The sequence below is a fragment of the Pomacea canaliculata genome, linkage group LG11 (assembly GCF_003073045.1).
Source record: "Pomacea canaliculata isolate SZHN2017 linkage group LG11, ASM307304v1, whole genome shotgun sequence".
Lineage (NCBI taxonomy): Eukaryota > Metazoa > Mollusca > Gastropoda > Architaenioglossa > Ampullariidae > Pomacea > Pomacea canaliculata.
The window spans coordinates 3,721,150-3,744,482 of NC_037600.1; the positions used below are offsets into that span (position 1 = coordinate 3,721,150).

General features: G+C 40.3%; 3 protein-coding genes across 7 annotated transcripts; 2 read left to right on the top strand and 1 right to left on the bottom strand.

The window, feature by feature from the left end:
* The first annotated feature begins 153 nt into the window (after positions 1-153).
* Positions 154-6,161, top strand: LOC112576322. Of its 5 annotated transcripts, none has more exons than XM_025258678.1 (3): positions 154-271; positions 3,835-4,124; positions 5,014-6,161. In XM_025258678.1, exons 1-3 carry the CDS (start codon positions 163-165, stop codon positions 5,608-5,610), a joined length of 996 nt encoding a protein of 331 aa, XP_025114463.1. In that variant the 5' UTR covers positions 154-162; the 3' UTR covers positions 5,611-6,161. The 5 variants fall into 5 exon arrangements, with proteins under 5 accessions (XP_025114463.1, XP_025114466.1, XP_025114464.1 ...); XM_025258681.1 differs by lacking the exon at positions 154-271 and adding an exon at positions 2,150-2,616; XM_025258679.1 differs by lacking the exon at positions 154-271 and adding an exon at positions 3,149-3,321.
* Positions 6,162-7,510: 1,349 nt separating this feature from the next.
* Positions 7,511-10,067, top strand: LOC112576170. Its single transcript, XM_025258447.1, has 3 exons — positions 7,511-7,600; positions 7,992-8,283; positions 9,154-10,067. Exons 2-3 carry the CDS (start codon positions 8,028-8,030, stop codon positions 9,750-9,752), a joined length of 855 nt encoding a protein of 284 aa, XP_025114232.1. The 5' UTR covers positions 7,511-7,600; positions 7,992-8,027; the 3' UTR covers positions 9,753-10,067.
* Positions 10,068-10,327: 260 nt separating this feature from the next.
* Positions 10,328-19,551, bottom strand: LOC112576171. Its single transcript, XM_025258448.1, has 3 exons — positions 19,143-19,551; positions 13,991-14,241; positions 10,328-13,549 (listed from the first exon to the last, which is right to left on the bottom strand). The coding sequence occupies exons 2-3, from the start codon at positions 14,231-14,233 to the stop codon at positions 12,962-12,964; spliced, it is 831 nt and encodes a 276-aa protein (XP_025114233.1). The 5' UTR covers positions 14,234-14,241; positions 19,143-19,551; the 3' UTR covers positions 10,328-12,961.
* Positions 19,552-23,333: the final 3,782 nt, after the last annotated feature.

Sequence of the window (23,333 nt, forward strand, 5' to 3'; positions counted from 1 at the left end):
ACACGAGCTAGCCAAGGGAGCATCAGACAATTAGGGAGCGGGACTTCGTAACATACGCAGAGGCTGATGGGAAACCTTGTCTCAGACTAGCTGATGCGTGTGCATCCAATGTCGCATGCTGGCTCAGCCCGAGCCGGGGTTCTAGAGGGGAGGAGGGAGTTGATGCGTCATTATAATCTGACGTCACTGTTATCTGACGCAATTTTGTTTTATTTTTGGACACAGTTGGAAGAAGAAAGAGAAGAGAGCGGTCACCACCTGGAAGAGCGGGGTAAGAAATGTTTTGAAAACATTTAAGTGACATTATCCATGTGGGAGTCCGTTGTAGGAAGGGAGTAGCGCGTGGTAGATGTAGGCATGGACGTAGATAGGTGGACTGATGTCTGTATGCCGAGACTCACTCTTGCGAAGCGATCCGCGGTCAGTCTCGGCGAGCCAGAGGTTATCGAACTTCCGGAAGAGCAGCGCGAAAATGGAATTTAATGAGACGTTTGATATCAACAATATAATTACCGAAGTGCATTGTTTGTGTGCACTATTAATTAACCAATCTTGTATCTATTTAGAACACAAAAGTATTTGCTTCACTAGTCTGAAATCTTGTATGAAATAATAAATAATATGAATCGCATTTAAACTTCTAGATCTAGAATCATGACGTGTTCGCTTACATGCTTCACCTCGGTCTCTCTCTTTTGTATAAAATCCGGTATTTTGCTGTGCTTTCAGGATGGTGATTGAGGGGTGTGTGAGCTTCAAAATCATATCACTGGTAATAGTGAAACATAAAATATAAAATTGTATGAGCTGATATACTACAACACAACAATAACAAATCAAAGAGAAAATGGAACATCAATTTAGCTATTTTCTATTCTTGAATTTAAATCTATGATACTGGTTTACAGCAGACGACACATTGTAAATCATCTGTGTTGGCGTAGGGGTGTGTGAACTGAAAGCACTGATGTTGATCTAGGCCTATTCATATACAACGAGTTTTTTAAAACAATAAGAAGAATATTTAATCAATTTAATTTAATCAATCATATTTAATCACTTCTGAAGTGATCTGCTGAAAATTTAATGAATGACGCGATTATTAATAACTAAATTTTTGTTTTAATGGGGATATCTTCCGCTATGTGAAAATTGTCTAAGCCTTATAGTCGCGAACTAAAACATGTACAGGACAAAGAAGAGTAAGAGGTAAACAATAATTAAGATCAGTACCTTTTTTAATGCATTCTTCTTCAAAGTGCTTTGAACAAATCTTGGCTGTCAGCGGATTGAAACTTTTGTCTGAACGGTTTATAGCATGAATGAGAGCCGTTCGATCGCCACTTCAAGCCCGGGTATTACGAACGTACCCGGGAAAGGGACAGTCGCGTCGCTCGACGCCGACTTTACAACAAAGACATTCTATTCTGTACACTTCTAGAGTGCTACACTTACCCGGGAAAAGAATTTTGATTTCCATTCAAAAGAATACAAACATCAACCCGAGTATAAAATAAGATTTCCCAGTGAACAAATCTGTACAGTCAAAATGCAGCGTTATATACATAAAGCGCTCGTTAACATTTGAAAATGGTTACCATAGCAAGTACTACACATCCATATCGATGCTTAAAAGAAATGAGAAACCGTTAAGACACCGGTTAACCTATACAAGTAAATTCAACAACACCCATGTACATCAAATTCCATACAAAATCTCAGAACTACCCCTAAAGTTGTCTGTCAAAAATGAAGCTACTACAGAAAAGGATCTTTTCTGGATTCTCTCCTGGGCCAAAATATTCGTCCAGGAGGCAGTAGCTTCGCGGTCGGTCTAAGGTTGGCTACTAGAGGGGAATGAAAGGTCAGCAACGGGCAGATTTGACCCAAAGCCCAGAGCCAGCAATATCGTCCCACTGCAGTGAACACTCTTCATCCGGAACTAGATACAAACTGTAAATTCTGCGTTTATCAGAAACGACTCTAGGCTGTCATGGTAACTGTATTCAGGATGTCTGTCGACAAGACCAGGACCATCGCCAGAGATTCAAAGTCTCAACCCCGGTGACTGATGTGTTTGACGAATATACATGTTTGGTATGCGGTTCGTTTCCATCAGCAGGCACAACAGTGTTGGGGATAAAGAGTTGCATCCATGATGCTAATATCATTATGATTTATCATTACAGTTCATTTAGGAAAATATAATGTGTGAGGGCGATCAACAGAGTGAGGGAAGCAGATGTTCCGCTGGTTTATTGATGTGGTTTGGGTCAGTAAACTAATCACAGTTTTTTGGAAGGGACTTCGTACGTCGATCGTTGTACAAACAAACTCTGTGTATGTGTGTGGGAACGGAATATAAGTTCCTTGCGACCCGATTCGGTGATGTAAAATATGCGGAAGTCTGACTAGGAAAACGAGGCCAAGGGTGAAGGGTCATGATCGTCGAAGTGACGGAAGCGTGATGGAAATATCGTCTGCGCTGCTAGCAAGCAAAAATCCGACAGAAGGTCGCTGTAACTTATGACTTCACGCATTTTCTTGTATCAGCGCATCCATAGTTTCCACCTCATGAGGCTCTGTGGGATTACAACCGGAGGAACCACAAATCAGGTCAGGTATTTATTTGCGGTGAATGACCGTCGGTCTCTGAGAAGTGCTGCAGTTGAGTCAACGCCCAGACCTAGAGGGACGGAATAGTCGGGGTGACACACTGCAAGACCAGAGCCGACACATTGTCTGTGGTAAACAAGACAGTGCCAGAGTCTGTGGTAAACAAGACAGTGCCAGAGTCTGTGTAAACAAGACAGTGCCAGAGTCTGTGGTAAACAAGACAGTGCCAGAGTCTGTGTAAACAAGACAGTGCCAGAGTCTGTGTAAACAAGACAGTGCCAGAGTCTGTGTAAACAAGACAGTGCCAGAGTCTGTGTAAACAAGACAGTGCCAAAGTCTGTGTAAACAAGACAGTGCCAGAGTCTGTGTAGACAAGACAGTGCCAGAGTCTGTGTAAACAAGACAGTGCCAGAGTCTGTGGTAAACAAGACAGTGCCAAATTCTGTGTAAACAAGACAGTGCCAGAGTCTGTGGTAAACAAGACTGTGCCAGAGTCTGTGGTAAACAAGACAGTGCCAAATTCTGTGTAAACAAGACAGTGCCAGAGTCTGTGGTAAACAAGACAGTGCCAAAGTCTGTGTAAACAAGACAGTGCCAGAGTCTGTGTAAACAAGACAGTGCCAGAGTCTGTGTAAACAAGACAGTGCCAGAGTCTCTGTGCTGGAGACAGAGAAGCCGATGAAACTGTATCATTTTCTGTAATTTGTATGATCTTCTTGATAATAATTAATAACTTTCTTTTAATACACTAAATTGCTTGAGATTTTTTTTTTCATTGGGGTTTTGCGTGCTTTGGGGCTCGAGCTAATTAGAAGTGTTAATTAATAAGCAATTTAGTGTGATAGCACGCGGTAAATGTCGACATGATTTGTTGAGGGTATCGACAGTGTGTTAAACCGGTGACACAAATCATACCCCTACCAGATCTTCGGACTCCTGCCCCAGAGTTTACGACAACAATAAAGGAAATAGAAAACAAAATGTCTTCAAAAGAAAGATTTTTCACCGCTTTTTGTAATGCACCTCTTTATTACAATACATTCATTTCCAGTATTTAAAAAGCTCTGATTGTTGGAAAACTCTACTTAGAGAATTATCTTGTTCAAAGACATTTTAACTTTCGGCAGATCACATACTGATTGATTGCTTTCAGTTCCAATTCTTTAGATGATTTGAATGCCGGTTATAAATTATTTCACTTAAATATTTTTTTTTCAGGCTTATTGAAACAGCTGCACTCTCACGTGGTTTCTCCGACACAGAGGATGCTTACGAAAAAACGTTTTCAATTTCGTCTTGCGACAGCTTTGCTGCTGATGGTAGCTGTCATATTCACCTTTAATCGCTCTTTCCCGGGATGGGAGGTTCAGTCCCTGCAATACCCAGAATGCACTGCAACATCACAAATGAGGGAACAGCGCAACTCTTTGTCCAGAACACAGAACGAGTTAAAGAGACAGCTGGGACAGTTAGAGTGCAACATGGCGAAACTACAGAACAAAACAGGAGTAAAGTGATTTTTCTCTTCCTTCCTTCCTTCAGGGACTTGACACCACTCACATTATGCCACACACACATAATTCACTCTCTCTCTCTCGCTCTCTCGTGGCTTGTCACTCACTCTATATCTCACAGACACAAATACATACACGTATTACATTACAGTACACACACGTGCGCTGGCACACATAAACACCAACACACAAACACATGCACACATGCACAAAGTTTTTCTTGCAAGAAATTTCACGTGAGGCAGTGTTTTAATGGCTGTCACTTATAATGCCAGTTAACTGTCACTGGTCTTCTTTAATAAGAACAATAATTACTTAGGACGTCCATTTTAGTGACGCTTACAGTAAGAAGAAATACAAAAGAGTATCACTGTCGGGGCGGGCGTACATCAGATTTGTTTTTAAAGACTTTGCAATGAATCTGGACAGGGGAGGATACCGATGAGGAGCCGATGCAAGTTTACAAGAAGTGGAGGGGTTCATTGGATAAATTACAAGTCTCACAGCTTAGTTCTTCAGTCGATGTAGTTTTTAGAGGAGATGGTCTGGAATGTCATCTGGAGGAAGGCAAGAGGTGGCAGAGCCAAATAAATAATCAGTTTGTATAGCTTTCAAAGTAATGATATATATAGATAGGATGTTTGCTACATAAAACTCCTGGGTCAGTAGCAACGTTCGTTATATCCGATTTTGAGTTTAAGAGATTATTCAAATGAACCGATCAGACCAAACAACATTTTAGTTTTTAAAGTAATAAAATTACAGACTCTCTCTCTCTCTCTCTCTCACACACACACACACATGCGCGCAGACGTGTTAAATAAAAGTCTACACCCTTTGTTGGTGCGTGAAGGTGTCACTGACATTTTTAAAATCTGTTCAGGAGGTGGCCAGCAGCGGTGGATGGTGCGAAGAAGAAAGTGACCCCCAGAAAAGCAAAGCTCACGCGTTCGACTTCAGTTTGGCCTCGTCTCTCGGTCACTTCCTGTCCGGTCAGCGAGTGGCGAGCTTTGGTGACGGACCCGGACAGTACAAGGAGCATCTCCTCAAACAGGGGCTGGTCGCCTCCTACGACGCCTACGACGGGGCCCCTTTCTGCGAAACCGTCACATCCGGGGAAGTCAAGTTCATGGACCTGACCATCCCACAATATGGACTTCCGGTGTACGACTGGGTGATATGTCTGGAGGTGGCGGAGCACGTGCCTGCACGATACGAGCTCGTGTTGGTCGACAACATCGCGCGACACGCGCGGAAGGGCATCGTCCTGAGCTGGGGTCATCCGGGTCAACCGGGATTTCATCACGTGAACAACAAGAGCCCTGAAGACGTGAAGCGCCTGCTGGACGAGGCTGGATTCGCTCTGAATGACAGCAGCAGTTCCTTGCTAAGACAAAACTCTACATTCTTTTGGATCGTACAGAACATTTTTGTATTTGAAAGAAAACCGGAGGTTATATTAAGGGAGGATGATGCATAGAGAGGTTTAGTTGTCACATGGTAGGCGTAGGTGATCTCTCGGTAAACAAAATAACCTTTCCTTACCTGCCTCTTCCACCGACTCTAGCCTTGCATGACTTTGTACATCTCACCTGGCTGACCCAGTAATACCCTCACTAACAAGACAGTTATCGTTTTTATTCTCTTTTTATTGTCTGTTGACGTCACGAAGTCCTAACCCCTCAACACGTGATAGCGAGGAAGACAGTAAACAGTTAAATTTTATAATTTAACACAGTATTTTAATTGGTATGTAGGACCATGTGAAGTCTTCATTTATCTTTTGGAGAGTTTAGCATTGTGTTGACCATTTAAAATTCTTCGGCGTGTGCGCGCGTGCATGCGCGTGTGGGTGTATGTTACGGTAGGTGTTGTGCGGTGGTGTATTTAATTTTATTCTCTCTTCGCTTGCTTAGTTCTGTGATCTGTAGTCACTTTATGAATTTATGCTCTAGTTCTCTGTGCATGTTTTTTGTGACTTACTATTTATGAAGGTTTCTGAGTGGACACGAATAAAATCGTTTGCATTGATTAAAAGTAGTGTGATGAGATTGTATCTTCAGATGGTAATACCTGAAAAGATCAGGGTGTATGTATGCACGTCGACTTAACCCTTGTGGATGTTACTGATGCCCTGTTATTTAGACAACGGGTACACCTTCATCTTTCTCTAAGTTTCTCGAGGTATTTCCTTCCTATTTTTTCTTTTTTCTATGTGATCAGAAGGCGTGTGCTTAGTGTTCGGAGCGAAAGATGCTTTGAACGATATGAGTGTCGAGGTAATTCTGGTACAAACTATTATCTTAAATAAAATCTCTCAAATAATTATATGTCAATAAGCGGAAAACGAAGGAATAATGTTAATGGAAGATGTGTGATATAATTTCTTAATCTTTTGTCTGTGTGTGTGTGTTGGGGGATGAGGGTGAGTAGAGCATCCTGCAGCAGTTGTCTTTCGCCATAGTCTAGTTACCCGCCCTGACAGCAATACAATCACAAATTCAAACACAAGTCGTACTTCTCCTCTCAAACACTGAATCGGCAGCATTTCTGGAAGAACAAATCAAAACGGTTCTAATATATCAATAAGATATCATGAATATATCTGATCTATAGATGGCAGATGTAGTGATACTAGTTTAACTATCAAATTGCCAATTTGAAACGGAAAATGTGATAAAATGAAAACTAACATTTCACTAAAGCGGTGGTTAGACGGTTGAAGCAATGTTTTCTCAACAACCTCACCATAAAAAGAACAAATGGTCCAACCACCTTTTAGGCAATTTTGGAAAAAAAAAAATAATGGCATTAGGAATAAACCACTACAGCAAAATCAGGATGCTAGTATAGCATCTGTGAGCGAAGAAAATACCGGCCATGGCCTAGGGTCAGTGACCGAGTCCATCCTTGTCGGATGCTGTGTATAATCAGGTCTCCCTTCCAACTTCTCCGATGACGAGTACGAGGATTGGGTGGAGGGCAGCTCAGGTGGGGATCAAGTAGTATTCGTCAAGAGATGAATGATGATGAGTGCTGATTATCTCTTCTTTTAAGATCCGATGTGTTTTATGAAACTTTAGTTGTGTGCACGCATGCAACTACTTCTGATGGCCTTGTATTAATTGGGTCTGGCTTTCTTTTAAAGAAAAGATAAAGTCCCTTGTAGTTGAAACGGTAAACAGTCTTAGATAAGCGGTTTCAATAGAAAAAAAACTTGATTCTGTTTAATACTTCTTGGGTTTTTTTTTTTTAACCGACTTTCTTTAAAATATCAGTGCCTACTCCTTGCTTCGAACACTGGCTCGTGTACGCAAGGCAAGTACAGTCTGTCCAGTGCAGGTGTCCTTCGAAAATCCGAATTTTTCTGCTTTATCCAAGATGGCGCAGAACAAGAACGTTTAATGTTTTTTGGACTTTTCACATGAGGGGAGGAGATTGTTGATGTCTTCAGTATACAATTTTCTTTAGTAAGTGAAAATTTTAGGATTCCTGATAGCACAAAAGTTGTTGTTATTGTAAGATCTTGATTCTTTTCTGGTTTATCATTATATTCCTCATCGTCAAATAGCGTGTCGTCTTCCATGTCTTATCCAACCATTTCGATTTCTAACTTTCCGGGAAAATCCATAACATGTATAGTATGTATAAACTACTATAACAAACAACCCAGAGTCTGCTTGGAATGGGGCCAGAGTCACGTGATTGCTTCGGTACAACAGATAGAGGTCTGTAATTAGCTGTCCTCTAAACAGGACATTGGGAGATAACGGTTTGAAGCTCCAACCCCAGATGTCTGTTATCTCAACACGATTACACCAAATATTCTTATTAGAAAAGTCTCTTTTTTGTTTTTCCGAGGTCAAAGCACGGTGCTTCCACTTCGTCTCTCGAGCCATGTTTGGCAAGTATCGTCTTCTAGTTCTCCTCCTAGTAGGTCTACTTCTGGGATTAGTCATCGTCCTCATCATGAGGCCACAGGTGCTATCCACAAAATGGAATGTCTTAGCCGCGAGTGTGGGATGCCAAGACTGTCCAGCAACATCACAGATGAAAGACCAGCGCAACACTCTCTCCAGATTGCTGAACGAAATGAAGCAACAGCTCGGACAGACAGAGTGCAACATGGGAAAAATACTCAACTCGAGAAAGTGTAAGACCTCGCTCTGTCTATGTATTGTGTGTGCTGGGGGAGATGGTTATGCCTTAATCACCAATACTTATAAGTCTGAGAAAAACAAACCGATTTTTGTAACTGATTATCATTTCCGTAAAAAAATTGAATAAGGTTATTCAGGGTGTGCCAATGGAGGTATTGCATATGGTACTTAGATACAGCCTCATATGTAGCCTCCGTAAAAAAATGAAATGCCAGTTTTATATGATGTCCAATAGGGCCTAAAGACAGTAAACTCAAACTGGACTATATTTCAGCAAAATATGGTATAAACAAATCACAGACTACAAGTAATCAAAGCGGAACAGTTATATTTAACCAAAAGAATACAAGAAAAGCAAACGCAAGAAATGTAGCGAGAGTAAATAATCGTTAATTAGCTTCAATAAATATCCGAAGGAAAAATGAATTAAAAGAATATTTTGCTTCAAAAATAACCACAGACGTTGATGAGGAGCAAGAAGATCGATGTAGCCGTATGGTTAATGCCTTGGTTTTGAAGCAAAAGGTTAAAGGTTTGAGCCAATATTATTCGGGACTTGGAAAATAGTATCTGTTGTATGACAAAAATGTTGTATGAATATGAAGAGGATAGAAAGAGACAAAAACGAAAGCAAGGACGAAAAAGGTTACATGATCAGCGTCAATTTTTAGACAGGTTTTAAAACATCTTAAGAGCGCATTGTTGCCAGGGTCAGAGGTCAGAAGATGGAAATGAGGTCAGTCCCAATGTTTCTTCGAATTTTTGTTAACGACAAGAACGCAGGTCATCTGCCAGCAAGCTGATGACTTGAATTCTATGAATGACTGAAGATTTCGTGTTTTGAATGGCTTGGACATTTTTAGTGCAGGTGGCTAGCAGTGGAGGATGGTGTGAAGATGAAAGTGACCCCAACAAAACAGACACACACATGTTTGACAAACAACTGGCCGAGTCTCTCGGTCACTTCCTGTCCGGTCAGCGAGTGGCGAGCTTTGGTGACGGACCCGGACAGTACAAGAAGTATCTCCTCCAACAGGGGCTGGTCGCCTCCTACGACTCTTACGATGGGGCTCCCTTCTGCGAAAAAGTCACATCCGGGGAAGTCAAGTTTCTGGACCTGACACTTCCGCAATATGGACTTCCGGTGTACGACTGGGTGATGTGTCTGGAGGTGGCGGAGCACGTGCCTGCACGATACGAACGTGTGTTAGTCGATAACATCGCGCGACATGCGCGGAAGGGCATCGTGCTGAGCTGGGGTCACCCGGGTCAAGAAGGATTTCATCACGTGAACAACAAGAGCCCTGAAGACGTGAAGCGCCTGCTGGATGAGGTTGGATTCACCTTGAATGACAGGGACAGTGTGTCACTCAGAAAAAATTCCACATTTGACTGGTTTAAAGCCAACATTTTCGTGTTTGAAAGAAAATCTGACTTTATCATGATGAAAGATAATGAATAGATAGGTTAGTTCCCGCATGAGAAATAAAGATAGTATCCTCCCCCCAGGTGATGTGAGGTGGAATTTCAGGTTGACAAAGATTGTAATGTCGTTTTCTATTAAAATAGAATGTAATCTTTCTCCTCTATGCATAAATAACAGAGAAAAAATAAAGATAACGAGAAAATCGACAAGGGCAGGCAAACAGCGATCTTCGAAGAAAAAAGACTTGGGAGCATAATCTCATTCTCTGCATTTCGTTTTGAACATTTTCGTAACTCAGCATTTATATTTGTCTTGCATAATTTTAAAAAATAAATCAGAATATGGCGATAATTGTTTGTGTGTGTGTGTGTGTGTCAACGTGCGTTCGCTTGCATTTGTGTGTGTATGTAGATGTGTATAAGGGGAATGGCGGGATACTTAAATCCTCACCTCTTGTTCAATCCTCACAAAATGTGGTATGTATATGTTTTCTTTGTGTATATTGCCCCCGGAAAATATTTAATTTTATGTTTTCTATTTTTAGTTCTCAGATGTTACTCCAAATGAAACAAAGTACAACACAAACATTACAGCAAACGTTTACTCCGCAGAGTAAGTTTGAACAACTTTATAATTTGAGAGAGGGGAATACACGGGAAAAGAAACAGGAAAGGGAAAGAAACGGTCAACCTGTCAAGTCAGGAAAGGGACATCAAGAGTGCTAGTCTTCCACTATTTTGTTAAGTGGATAAGTAAGCTTGATCTACATACACATACAGTAGAAACTGTTGGTGACATTTGGTCACCTCAGGATAACAAAATAAAGGTGAGTAGAATTTATCAAGTGAATGTCACATGGAATGAATGAGCTGCGGCGAAGATTCGTTCTGTAGACACAGACATCGGGTACCTGCCGCCAGACCACAAGAAAGAGAATTCACATGCCAACACATGATCAGGAATAGTGAGGATACGAGAGGCTTCCACTGGGCTACCAAGTCACTTGACCTGGTTCCCCGTGTCACAATCCACCCTGCCTTCAGTCAAATATCACGAAGAATTGTCACCTGTGGTAACACCTGAAATACAGTTATCTATCATCAGACTCAGGCAAGAACAGAAGGCTTTCGGCAGGTTAAAATCATGCACAATACATTGCGAATTATCATCGAACAGTCCATCGTGGATTTTGAGAAGGCTTTTGACTCCGTAGACAGGGAAACCATCTGGAAGTTGATGCCACACTATGGATTTCCACTAAAGTTCATTGTCATCATCCAGCAGCTGTATGAGGACTCGACTCTCTCCCACAGCACCTCTGTCCATCTTGCCTTTCCATTTCCCCAGGTTCATGACAGTGACAACAGTTCTAGGGATTTACAGACTGCGTTTGCCTTCTCAGGTTCCCAATGTAGATGGTGTAAAGGTGGCTGATTTCTAAAAACATGTCAAATATTTCAGCTCTCTATCTTTCCTGTCTCTTTCTTTCTTTTTCTATTCATCTCGGTGTTTGAAGAGATACATGGAGCAAATTCTCCCAGCTTACCCAACTAGTATTTGTTTAGTTAGCTCGTCAGTGGTGTTATACAGCTCTTTGCTTTCTCTTCCTAGAGAGATTGCGCACGTGGTTGTGTACCTACCCACTTTTTAGACATAGGAACGACTGTTCTTTTTGAGACACACTCACTTTTGTTCCTTTCATCTCCGTGCCTGCTACCGTCTGTTTGCAAAGACTTAGGCGCAGTCTTGATTGACACAACGCTGCTCAGAACATCTCCAGTCAACTATTATCCTGGACTTCAAAATCAAGGGAGGTACAGTAATTCTGTGAGGAAACATGGCAATGAGGCTGCAACCATTTCATCAACAGCTTGGGTTTATATTATAGGCTTTCATCAGTACAAAAAACAATAACGACTATTTTCAGCAATATTTCTTTGAAACTGTAAATATCGCAGGTACTATTTTAGCTCAGAAAAAAATGTCTCTTCCTGTAATATTTTGTTTAAACGCTAGTTATAGCACAAAAATAAACATATTGCTTACATAATACTCGAAACCTACATCAGAATTTTTTAACAGAAAATTTATTTGTACATTGTAATTTAAGCTTTGATTGTCACTGCAGAAATAAAATAAGGTAATAGATTGAGAGCAACACAGAATTTTTTTCGATTGTGTGACTTGTAAAAACTCTAAACTATTATCTGCGAGGCAAGACTAATATTTACCAAATAAACAGCAAGTTAAATTATTTTTATTTATTTTTACTCGTTCTACAAAGACATCAGCGAAGAATTGTGAGTCAAATTTTATAAATTAACAGATGACAACCTTTCTGCTTTAGGTGCTTCAGATTTGAGCCTCTCGATTTTTTAAAACTATTTTTAACTATTTGCTTACATTGTTTTGCAAAAAATAACCATCAAAAACGAAGAAATGACAAAGAATAATACTAAAACCAAACAGCACATGGCAAACCGATGATCCTCTCAATAAAAGAAATTGCTGGAAGGGCGTTGGGCTCTGTGCCACAAAGTGGAGAGAAGAAATAGAAAGAATTCTATGCAACAGGATGTGTTGCCATTTATTAGTGTGCAGAACCGGTTTGTTTGATGTTGACAGGATGAAGATCAACACTGAAGAGTAACTTTATTTTTGCAGCCATCGGTCTCTGATCCACACCCTTCCCACATCTCAGTTTCAGGTAGGTCTGGGTCCACAAGCAGACGAACAAAGTCGCTAAAGGCGCGGGGTGTAGCCGGACAAGATCACTTTCCATGACTATTCAGCCCCTGGGGAATATTGGGGATTGCAAGGATTGTGTTCGTGGACAGGAAGGGTAGTAACGGGTGTGGGAGCCTGTCGTATCCTTCTGACGGCAGTTCAAGTGTCTGTGGTTCCCATCTCCTACCTTCCTCGCACCAGCTCCTGTCGTAGAGAGTAGGAACAACCCACACCACCAATCTACACGCCTTTTCTTTTTTCTATTTACCACAGAGGGATAAATATATTGTAATCCATGCTGGTGTCTATCATTTACCTTTCTTCACTCATCCCTAATCAGTCGTAAAACCCTTACACCACAAAAATTCCTACTTGAATATGTTAATGGATAAAATTCATTTCTAAGTTATACATTCGTTTCAATGCTATAGAAAAATTTTAACAAATTGTAAACAAAAATTAAGTCATTGTATATCTGATGTTATTCTTAAACTGAATTGTACATTTCCGGGTTTTTTTTATGCATCCTCTTCAACCAGCGTCTTCTCTTGTTTTCTCCTGAACACAAAAATGTTTTGTTTAAACCATCCAAAGGTCGAGCTGTTCCTGAGAGACAACCCGGCGTTCTCATCTGGACGGAAGCCAGCTTCGTCCAGCAGGCGCTTGACGTCTTCAGGGCTCTTGTTGTTCACGTGATGAAACCCGCCTTGACCCGGATGACCCCAGCTCAGGACGATGCCCTTCCGCGCGTGGCGCGCGATGTTGTCGACCAACACGACCTCGTATCGTGCAGGCACGTGCTCCGCCACCTCCAGACATATCACCCAGTCGTACACCGGAAATCCATATTGTGGGATGGTCAGGTCCATGAACTTGACTGCCCCGGATGTGACGTTTTCGGAGAAGGGGGCCCCGTCGTAGGCGTCGTAGGAGGCGACCAGCCCCTGTTCAAGGAAGTATTTGAGGTAGAGGCCAGGTCCATCACCGAAGCCGCCGACCCGCTGACCCGTCAGGAACTTTCCCAGGGCAGCAGCTAACTTGTGGTCTGTCATGTGCTTTCCTTTTTTCTCGCTCTCTTCTTTACAGAAACCGCCACTGCTTGACACCTGCAACGAAAACGGCGATAACAGCATTCCTGATAATCGCACTCTTCCTTCAACATGACTAGTACGAAACAAAAGTATGTGATATTTCAACTGAATATCAGCTAAAATAACTCCCGATTTATTAGCCACATTGCAAGTGGAGCTACATAGCCAACCAGGATAGCGAAACATTTCGACAGAGGATACGATTGCGAACCCGTTACTTTGCGAAGGTACTAGGCTGAAGACTTACAACAAAATAGGTACAAAAATAAAAATATTGACAAAGACAAAAAAATGTGCAAAATGGTGCCCTTCTACCAAATATTAAGACAACACAAATATTTATTTGTGATTTTATGTAAATAAAATTTTAAAAAAAACCAAGAGATATTTTGTACTTCTAATTCGATTAAAAAAATGTTATCTAATAGAGAGAAACGGATTTGAATATGTGAAAACCTTTTTGCTGTTCTGGAGTTTGGCCACGGTGCACTCTTGCTGTCCCAGACTCTGCTTCAGGACGTTGAGGGTACGGGAGAGGGAGTTGCGCTGGTGACGTACTTGTGACATCATGTCACGTGAGTGCAGCCACTCCACGTAGATGGTGTCTCGCAGGGGCTGCTTAAAGATCACCATGGCAGCAACGAGTGCCAACAGCAACAAACCACCAACAGCCAGGTAGAACTGGCGCTTTGAAATCATCCTGGAGACTTGAAGAAAAAATGAAAACATTAACAATAGGTTCTCTGATTTGTGAATTAATAATAAGTACAACAAAACTTAGCCAAAACATACGTCTCCATAATTATTTGAATGATACTATGCTTTTTTTTAAAATTGTTGCGGCCCTATGCTCCTCAAGGGAGCAACAAGGAATAAACTAAACTAAGCTTTTTATAGCTTAAATACTTTCCAATTTATCATTTAAAAAATATTTTAATTTCTCAATAATTTTTTATATTTGAAGCTTAAAATCAATAAAATGTTGATTATAAAGGTCAGTTAACTATCCATAAATGAATAAACACTTAAAATTATTATCTGGCAGCATTCCCTAACACAGCGAAATGCTACTGAAATGCTACTGATCTTCCCTGATAAAGATGAAGAGCATGGATGACAGCGATATGTCATCATCTGTCTCAGTCTCTACAGCATTTTGTTGGACTTCAGTGGGATGGATTTGTTGACGGTTGTTTCGCTCGTCGCGGGGAAGCTTTCATGTTTTCCTTGACTTGCAGGATTTCATACCAGTGATGTGAATATCCAGTTCTACACCAGTTATTTCTCTAAAATCCTGATACTCGAAGTTTTCTCTTCGTATTGCTAGCAACCATAATTTTCTTCTTTTAAATCTTTAAGCATTTACTAATCGGGAAACCCTGCTTTCGGATAATCGAAAAATGCGAACACTTCCGTCAAAACCACTTGTGGTTCTTGAAAATAGGAAATGTTAGGAGAATGTGCAGCTAAAGATTGTCAAAAATTCAACAAAGGATGTCTTAGGTAAATATAAAAATAATGAGAATGAAAAAATATGTGTACAGAATGGGAAAGTCATAAGTCATAGATATATCTGACAAATATAAATAATGTTGTTAATGTTTTTGCTTTTTTGTTGTTGTTGCTTTACAGCTGATGAGCAGTAAATTGTTACCGTGGCTGTCCTGCGACCTACTAAATTAGTGTTGTATTATATACAAATTATCTGTCAATTAAAAAATCTTTATCATCTAATCCGGTTTTGTTTTTTTTCTAAATAGGCGCTACCAGTTGTGAAGGATAAATTGTTAATTTTTTTTTTTTAGAGTAGTTTGAACATGAATACTATTTACAGTATAGAAAAAAAGTGTGTGTTTGACTTGTGGGACTTCTTATGTCTTCAGCTTTGTCTTCCACATTTCATATCTATTTAAAGACATTAAGGACATTGAAGACTAGTTAATTTTGCTTAGAGGGGCCCATAGAATCATGAATAATATATGGGACAATATTGTGTGTGTGGGACAAAAAGAACATGTCTGGATAAATGCATGAGTGAAGCTAGCACGCACGAGATTATGATACTCAAACCGGAGCTCATCAGTTCTTTGCCTTCATTTTATTTATTATGGTTATGCTGGTTGTCAGAGAGTGGGACTGGATTGCTGGAGTGCAGGTGTTTCAGAATGTCCGTGACTTGCTGACCCCTAGCGTTGCTAATGGAGTCCTCCCTCCACTGCTGATGTCCACTGTATTGGTGAAGTAGTGGTACGTCAGCACTGACGTCCAAGGTGTTGGTACAACCGTCGTGTCGTTGTTAACACTGTTGAACAACGGCTGTTGCCACGTCACTGCTGTTGTCCACGATGCCATTAGTGTAAGTAGTACATGTCAATAAAATAATAAAGCAGTATTATTACCCAGAAGCAGGAGGTGGGGCGGCTAGTAGAACAATTGGTGGCGAGATGCCCACTTCAGCCCACTTTGTGCAGAGTTTGTGAGATTGTCGCCTGTCGCCTGTCGCTTGCTGCAGGGGTGGTCAGGGTGAGGGGGCCAGGAGGGGTGTCCGTGGGCTCGGGTGGCCAGTCGTTTAATCCGGTTGGGGGGAGGGCTGGCGCGTCGCGCATCTCTCGGCCAGGACCGGTTAGAAGGTAACAGATCCGCTTTGATGTGCGTCTGAAATCGGGGGCGCTGGGAGATCGGGTGGGCGCACACCTGATAGGGTCTTTTGTTGCTGGTCTTGATGAGTCTTAGGGATGCGGATCCTAGTAATGCGGGAAGGGTGTCAGTTTTCTCTTTTCTTCTTTCTTCTTTCTCTCTTCTTGTTCTCCTCCTTCTCCCCCACTTTTTGATTTACTGGGGTTTTTTTTTTCTTTTCTTTTGAGTTGGTGGGTCGCACCTTGTGACCGCCAATAAACTTACGATTTATACTGTCCCTACGTGTGCGTGTTTTTGTGTCCACTGACGAGCGATCAGTGTCTTCGGTGGTCGTGTCGGGCGCGTGAGAGTCTGCTTGTGTGACTGCGAGTGTGTCCGTGAGAGCGAGTCCCGCGTCGCCCGATCGCGTTACGCGACATCGCCCTCAAATTCCACCCCGCTAAGGATCTGTTTCATTGCACGCCCTACTTTCAGGCACAGGGTCAGGGTCAGGCACAGACATTTTCAGGTCAAGACCGTCGCCTTGAAAAACACTTTCTACTTTAAGGCAATATTCTCTCAGAACTTCACTGCGACAGGAGCCAGAACTGAATGTTAAATTTCCTAGACTCCACACCACTTGTGTGTGCGTTCGTGAATGTGTATTTATAAATTTTTATTAAAATAATAAATTTATATATACACATGTAAGTGGATGCAGTGGTTACTGCAATTGTGTGATTGGTGGTTGTATGAAAAGTGATAGTCATCATAAAGAGATGGTTCTCGTGCAATATCACTTGCCAAAACTGTTCTTATTTTATCTTGGCAGCACTGTATATATAGAAAGAGAGAATGCTATACTTTAAGAATATATATATATGTATACTACACACCATATTATATTAATAGCACTACAAGTACTAATTCCCACTCCTTGAACACATTCTGGTTCAGAACAACAGCCTGTGTTCGACAAGGCTGTACAGTTGCACCTACAGTTGCAATGCCCGCTGGGAAGAATGATGTCCCTCGAGAAAACACGTGAGGTCCGTCATTCCTAACGGTAGAATAACCACCACAATGACGTAGGTTTTCTGGTGATAAAGGACTTTGCCGATCTCGTTAACGCCTAGTATCAACCTCACATGGCAGACCAAGCTTATGACCAGAAACACTAATGGCATCGGCACGGGAACAGCCCTCAGTTTCAAATACCTCAGGCCGATTCTCGAGGACGGATTAAAACCAGAATCTCTTTTCACAGCAGTGCAAACAACAGCAAAACAAAATGTACATCAAAGTTAAATAATGTCAAGAAATGGGTTCAACGTATCACAAACCTGCTTTCTGGACACTCAGGTGGGAAGGGAACAGAAAAGTGGATGGAGGCTGGGGAGGGATGTGTGCTACAGAGCGTGCGTGTCTCGTGATAATATTTTTCAAATGTAATCGCTTTATTGAAACTTTCTTAAAAACAAAAAAAATCAGGACTATGTAGAAATCAAGTGCTTGAGTTTGTGTTCGTTTCATTTTTGTTGAACAACAACACCCTGGACCAGGTCAGCTTACTTGACATTCTAACTTCCCAGCTAGACAACTCCCCCTCTCGTCTGATGATCGTCGGCTTACTCTTCGTCTCACCAGTACAACAATACATGGCCACAGGATTTTGAGTTACTGTACAGCAAAACAGTTGAACTCTCTTTCTTCTTTTTATACCTACTATTGAATCCTTTACACGTGCACTGTAAACATGACTCTTAACAACCTTTCCCATAATGCTCGTCCTTTGTCACACCTTCATTTTGTAATATCATCTTAGTCTCAGCTCTTGTTCTTGTTATTTGGTTCCTCATTGTTTTTTTTTATTTAATTTTATTCTTCGTTTAGTACCTTTGTTTACTCTTTTATAGTTTATATATTATTTGTTTGTTTTCCTGTCCCTCGTATGCTGTCCATGTTTCGTTTTTGTTCTTAAGAGCTAAGAGCATGCTCCTTAGGAGTGTGAGTATGCGCTTTACAAATTTAGCATTTTTTATCATCATCATTATCATCATCTAGCGTGAGGGTAAGTTCTAAACAAACTTGTTTTGTAAGGGAGCTACAGCTTATTTTTATTGACCAAAATCTACTGAGGTGAGTTTGTAATCAAATTTAAGTTTTCTTTGTTGGATTATGTAAATTTTTCTAAACACGTACTTACTACTAGAGATTATATAGAAAATCGCATCTCTGTGTTATGGAATATGGAAGACATTTTTTTATTAGTGAATTTATATTTTCTGTTCACGCTATGTTTTTATATTTCTTTAAATAGATACACTGTAGTGCCAGATAGTATAGACCTACGCAAAGAACAATCGAGAAAAAAGAAATTATGAACTCCATCCCGTGTATCTGTTAAAAACAATTTGAAAACATGAATGAATGGGTTTATCGTGAAAATAATAAGATTGTCTGTGTTGTAACATAGTGTAAATCGTTTTATTTTTATTCGTGACAAAAAAGTAATCGCTAAATTTATTTCTAAATTTGTATTTATATTTTATATTTTCCTGCTATTTGTTACTAGTGGATTAATGCGTTAATCGTACTGATTACTTTATTAGTGGTATTCTTACTGATTACTTTATTTGTATGTTATTCTTACTGATTATGGTGTTATTTTACTAATTCTGTGTTATTCCTGTTGATTAGTATATTACTGTGTTACTCTTACTGACTAGAGTGCTATTTTTACTAATTACTGTGTTATTCTTACTGATTAGTGTTTTATTTTTACCGACTAGTTTATTTTTGTGCTATTATTAGTGATTATTTTTTAAGGTATTTTCTCACTGATTAGTTTATTAGTGTGCTATTCTTACTGATTAGTTTTCCCCCCGAAAGCAAACTGTAGAGTGTGTACATTTTGTTATTTTTGTTTGTTCAATTGATTTCTAATCCCTTGTACTTGTTTTAAACTGAAAAAATGCCGTCGCTTGCTTACCTTCTGTTTTGTGAAAATGAGACAGTCCGGGAAACAATGAATAACGTTCACAGTAAACTTCACAGAGCAAGAAAGTACTCCTCCCAAGCTACTAAAATCTTCAACAGGGCGTCTTCCTCAGCCCAAAGACACGGAGACTGTAAACAATATTTATGACCTTTACAAAAGGCAGAAACAAGCCTCTATGGTATGAGAAGTACCCGTATGCATATCACAAAGTAACTTAAGCCCTGACGCCCATCCCTTAACTTTGTTAACTTGCAAACGGCTATGTGATGCGTTTACTGCTTTCATTAAGTCCTCACCGTTGGCTACAACTGTGACAAGGAGAGCATGACATCTGTCAGTACTTTGTACTGCCTACAGTGTAGTGTCGACAGACATGAATAGGGACCCCTCCCTACAAGGTTTCAGTCTAAGTTATCAGGAATTTGGAGGAGTTTTGGCCCCTATAGTACACACGGTAGAAACCCGGCCCTACCCCCAGCTACAGGCAAAGAGCAAATCCTCTAACATAATGTAAACTGAAGGGAACCGTGGTAGCTGATGCCAGCCACCATGTCATCAAACCACAGGAGTCAGAGGTCAGTCACGTGGTCTAACCAAACACACTTTGGCTGTGCAAGCAATCTTTGGCCCTGATGGTGTCGTCTCCCTGGAGGAGGATGGTACCGGGTCCTCTCAGCTTCAAGATTCAACAGACTTAAACACCACTTTTAACGGAAACTACATCTGGTGTGCAAACCATGGAGCATACACTACAAGGGGTGTCTGCTTCTCCATGAACTGAGGGTGGAGGTCTGACCGTCATCGATGCTCCTCGAACCAAGCTGCACGGACCAATGGAAGCTTTGCCGATGACTATCACGGATTGCCCCTTGTATTGTTGAAAAAGGCACTTGATCAAATCAAACCACTTCTTCAAATAAGACAGAGAAAACTGAGCTAATGAAGAGACCACATCCCTGCAGTTGACGCGTAGAACTCTACCATTGACTACTCAGAAACCATCAATATTGTATTAAAATCCCCATAAAAAAGATGTACATTGGGTATTAAACAAAATTAATGAAAGATGACAGAGATGTCATAGCATTCAGTTCCACAGATTTTTAACAACTCATTTTTGCCTTTGTGATAATGTCCATAACCAGATTTCTAATGCACAGATGTCGATCATTTTCAGTTTTCTAAAGGGTTTTTGTGATAATAACTTTTTCACTACCTGCTAAGTAAGCACCATTTCTGAAAACCATGACACTACGACACAACAGAAATAAAAAGAGTAAAAATTCTCTCTCACAATTTTTATCGATGTCTAGTTTATCTAATTCAGGGATCAACTCAAGAGACGCCCATGACCCAGAAATTTTATTAATCGTCTTTGCCACTGTCACAATTAAATCGTGCAGGAAATCAATTTCAAAAGAATATTGTAAACATGTACAAAATAGTATTCCATCATGCTTATTTAAAATATTTTCCTGGGTACTGTGAAGTCTACCCGGGTCCATGAAATGGAAAAGATTATCGATGTAGAATTTTCTAGAGAAGACGTGGTCTCAAAGTCCATATTCGGGGTTGGGGGGAGGAATGAAAAGGCTGGTCTTACACCCCTTACATTCAAAGTTCAAAGAGATAACAAATGGCCACCTCAAAAGGAAGACAGTTTATATCCCAGCAACGAGACATATTCAATGACAAGATACCTTTCACAGATATCGTGCTTTCAGCGCTTGTCAAAAACACTAAGATGCACTCTGTGAGGGTTGGCAGGTGTTCCTGTCCATGTTAGTCCCCGAGCCACACCCTTGACCAGGTTTGTGAACATGTCTTCTTCCTCTTCGCAAGTCCTCAATCAACTTGGGTATGTTACTGGGTAATGTCAAGACTTGGTATTACAAATTATTTTCGTTCACCTGCTTAGTTTCACCGGATTTCGTGAACTGCGCTGAGTAAAATATAAAAAATACTGAGGACACTTTTTTCTGTCCATGTTATTAATTGTTTTTATATATTGATAAGCCAGATAGGTAGACCTAAGAGAAGAACTATCACAAAGAGAAGAGAGTCTGTCGATGTTAGAAGCGATGTGAATAATCCATGTATGAGTTTGGTGAGAAAATAATAAGATCATAATGTTGTAACGTACTTTTAATCGTTTTATTTCTTTATTACATATATTTCTGAAATGATATTTTGTTGATGTTTGTGGACTAGATTTTATAAATATATATATTGTATTTTTATTTTATCGTTTGAAGAAAAGTGTAGTGTGTGCGGATGAAAAGGAGAAAAAGACAGAATTGACCAGGTATACATTTTAAGAATTTCTTCAGTTTCTTTTTTTAACTCTCTTTTTCTGTTTTAAACTGACAAAGTAAGTTGCTTACCTTATTTGAGAAGAATTTCCACAGTTTCAAACACAGGAAACTACATCAAAACGTTCAAATTCAACTTCACAGTGCAGAAAGGTTTTCCTCCCAAGCTACTTGATCGCCCGGTAAGCTATACCCGGATGTTAAACCTGATCAGACACAGGCCTGAATAAAGATTGGTTCTGCCAGCAGACGTTATCACTGTTTGTTAAAGTCATAATCGACTAAAGGGAAAAAAAAGTAAGCACACATGTCAATGAGCAACGCAAGTGCCTGGCGCCCAGGACTCGTCACGTGAGACATACCATTATTATAAAACAATTTTTTCGGTCAGCAATTACTATTTTTATTCCCCAGAAACTTTAAAGCATCATTAACTGTCAGAGACACTGCTCCATGTGTTAAATTGTCCTCCTCCGACTGTTGGGGAGAACCCATCGAGTACTACATGTTGGTTTGCGCATGCGCACGCGTGGATTTTCTTTAATTAAGAAGAATGTGCTCTTTTTACTAATTTATTTTGGCCAGATATTTTATTGGACCAAAGAGAGGCCTCAATAAAGATTAGTTCTGCAAAGCAGAGTTTCTCGTTTTTATTATTAATGTCGTAAATCGACTGAAGGGCAAACAATATAATCTTGTACTTGTCAACGAACAGCTCGGATGCCTCTCAAGCTTTCTTCACGTTATGATAAACGGTCAGAAAATTTTTTTTTGAACACTTTAGAGTAGCGTAAACTGTCAGAGGTTAAAACATAATTTCTGCACAATTAAATGTAGACAATGCCTGCAAAGAGATATGTTTAGTTGTTTTGGTTACATCCATGCGAATGTCTGGGCGACTGTGTGAGTATGAGGGCGCATGTGAACGTCTATGTCACCTCGCCGGTGGCGAACATTTGCAAGATAGTGGACATGTCCATCAAGTATTGATGATCGACTTAGTTGGAATGCTCGTGTAAATAACATTAATAAGAACGTGCAAAGCTGCCTGTGCAGTCTTAGAAAGCTGAAGGCTTTTAATCTGTGATTAACACTTCTGCAAATATTTAATTAAACCTCTGCTATTTGCACCACTCTAACTTTCGGTCCATTATTCTGGGATTGGAACATTGCCAAGAATTCCAGTTTCAAATGAATCCTGAATATTGATAAAACAAGAGTAATCAAAGAATGAAACCAGGGAGACCGACTGGCGATGGTACAAAGGGAGCTAATCATGTTTTGCTTTCCACAGTGGGCTGCAAAAGTACTCTCCCTGTCAAAGCAGCGAGGCACTCTCTCCATACAACCAGTTCATCAGTGTGCGTTAAAAACCGCTTAATAAACAAATGAGAAAAATCTTTACCTTTACTTTAATAAAACGCATTCCTCTTACTTATTTTCTAATTTTTTGTATTATTTTAAAAGTTAATATTTATTCAGTATGAACATCCTTTATTCTTCTAAATCTGTTCGGGTTCCAAGGAGTATGAGGTAACAATGTGCAGATCACCTCGCTAGTAGTGGATGAGGTAAGATTGCTTTTACATAATACATAATGTGAACAAATATTGTTGTCACAACCTCTCCATTCAGGCCTGAGACATTTAAGCGTTATTATTTTTTTTCTACACACAACAAATGATCTGGTCGTGCGTTTTTTAAAAGCATAAAATCTCATAATAAAATATTATAACAAAAAATAGTTAATAAATGTTCCCCAAACCAGCCTAGGGATGGCCACAACGGATGCTGATCACATTCACGAAAATAGTTTCATTCAGATCTAATGTTTATCCACTTATTTCGGGGTTGGGGTGAGGGTGATTGG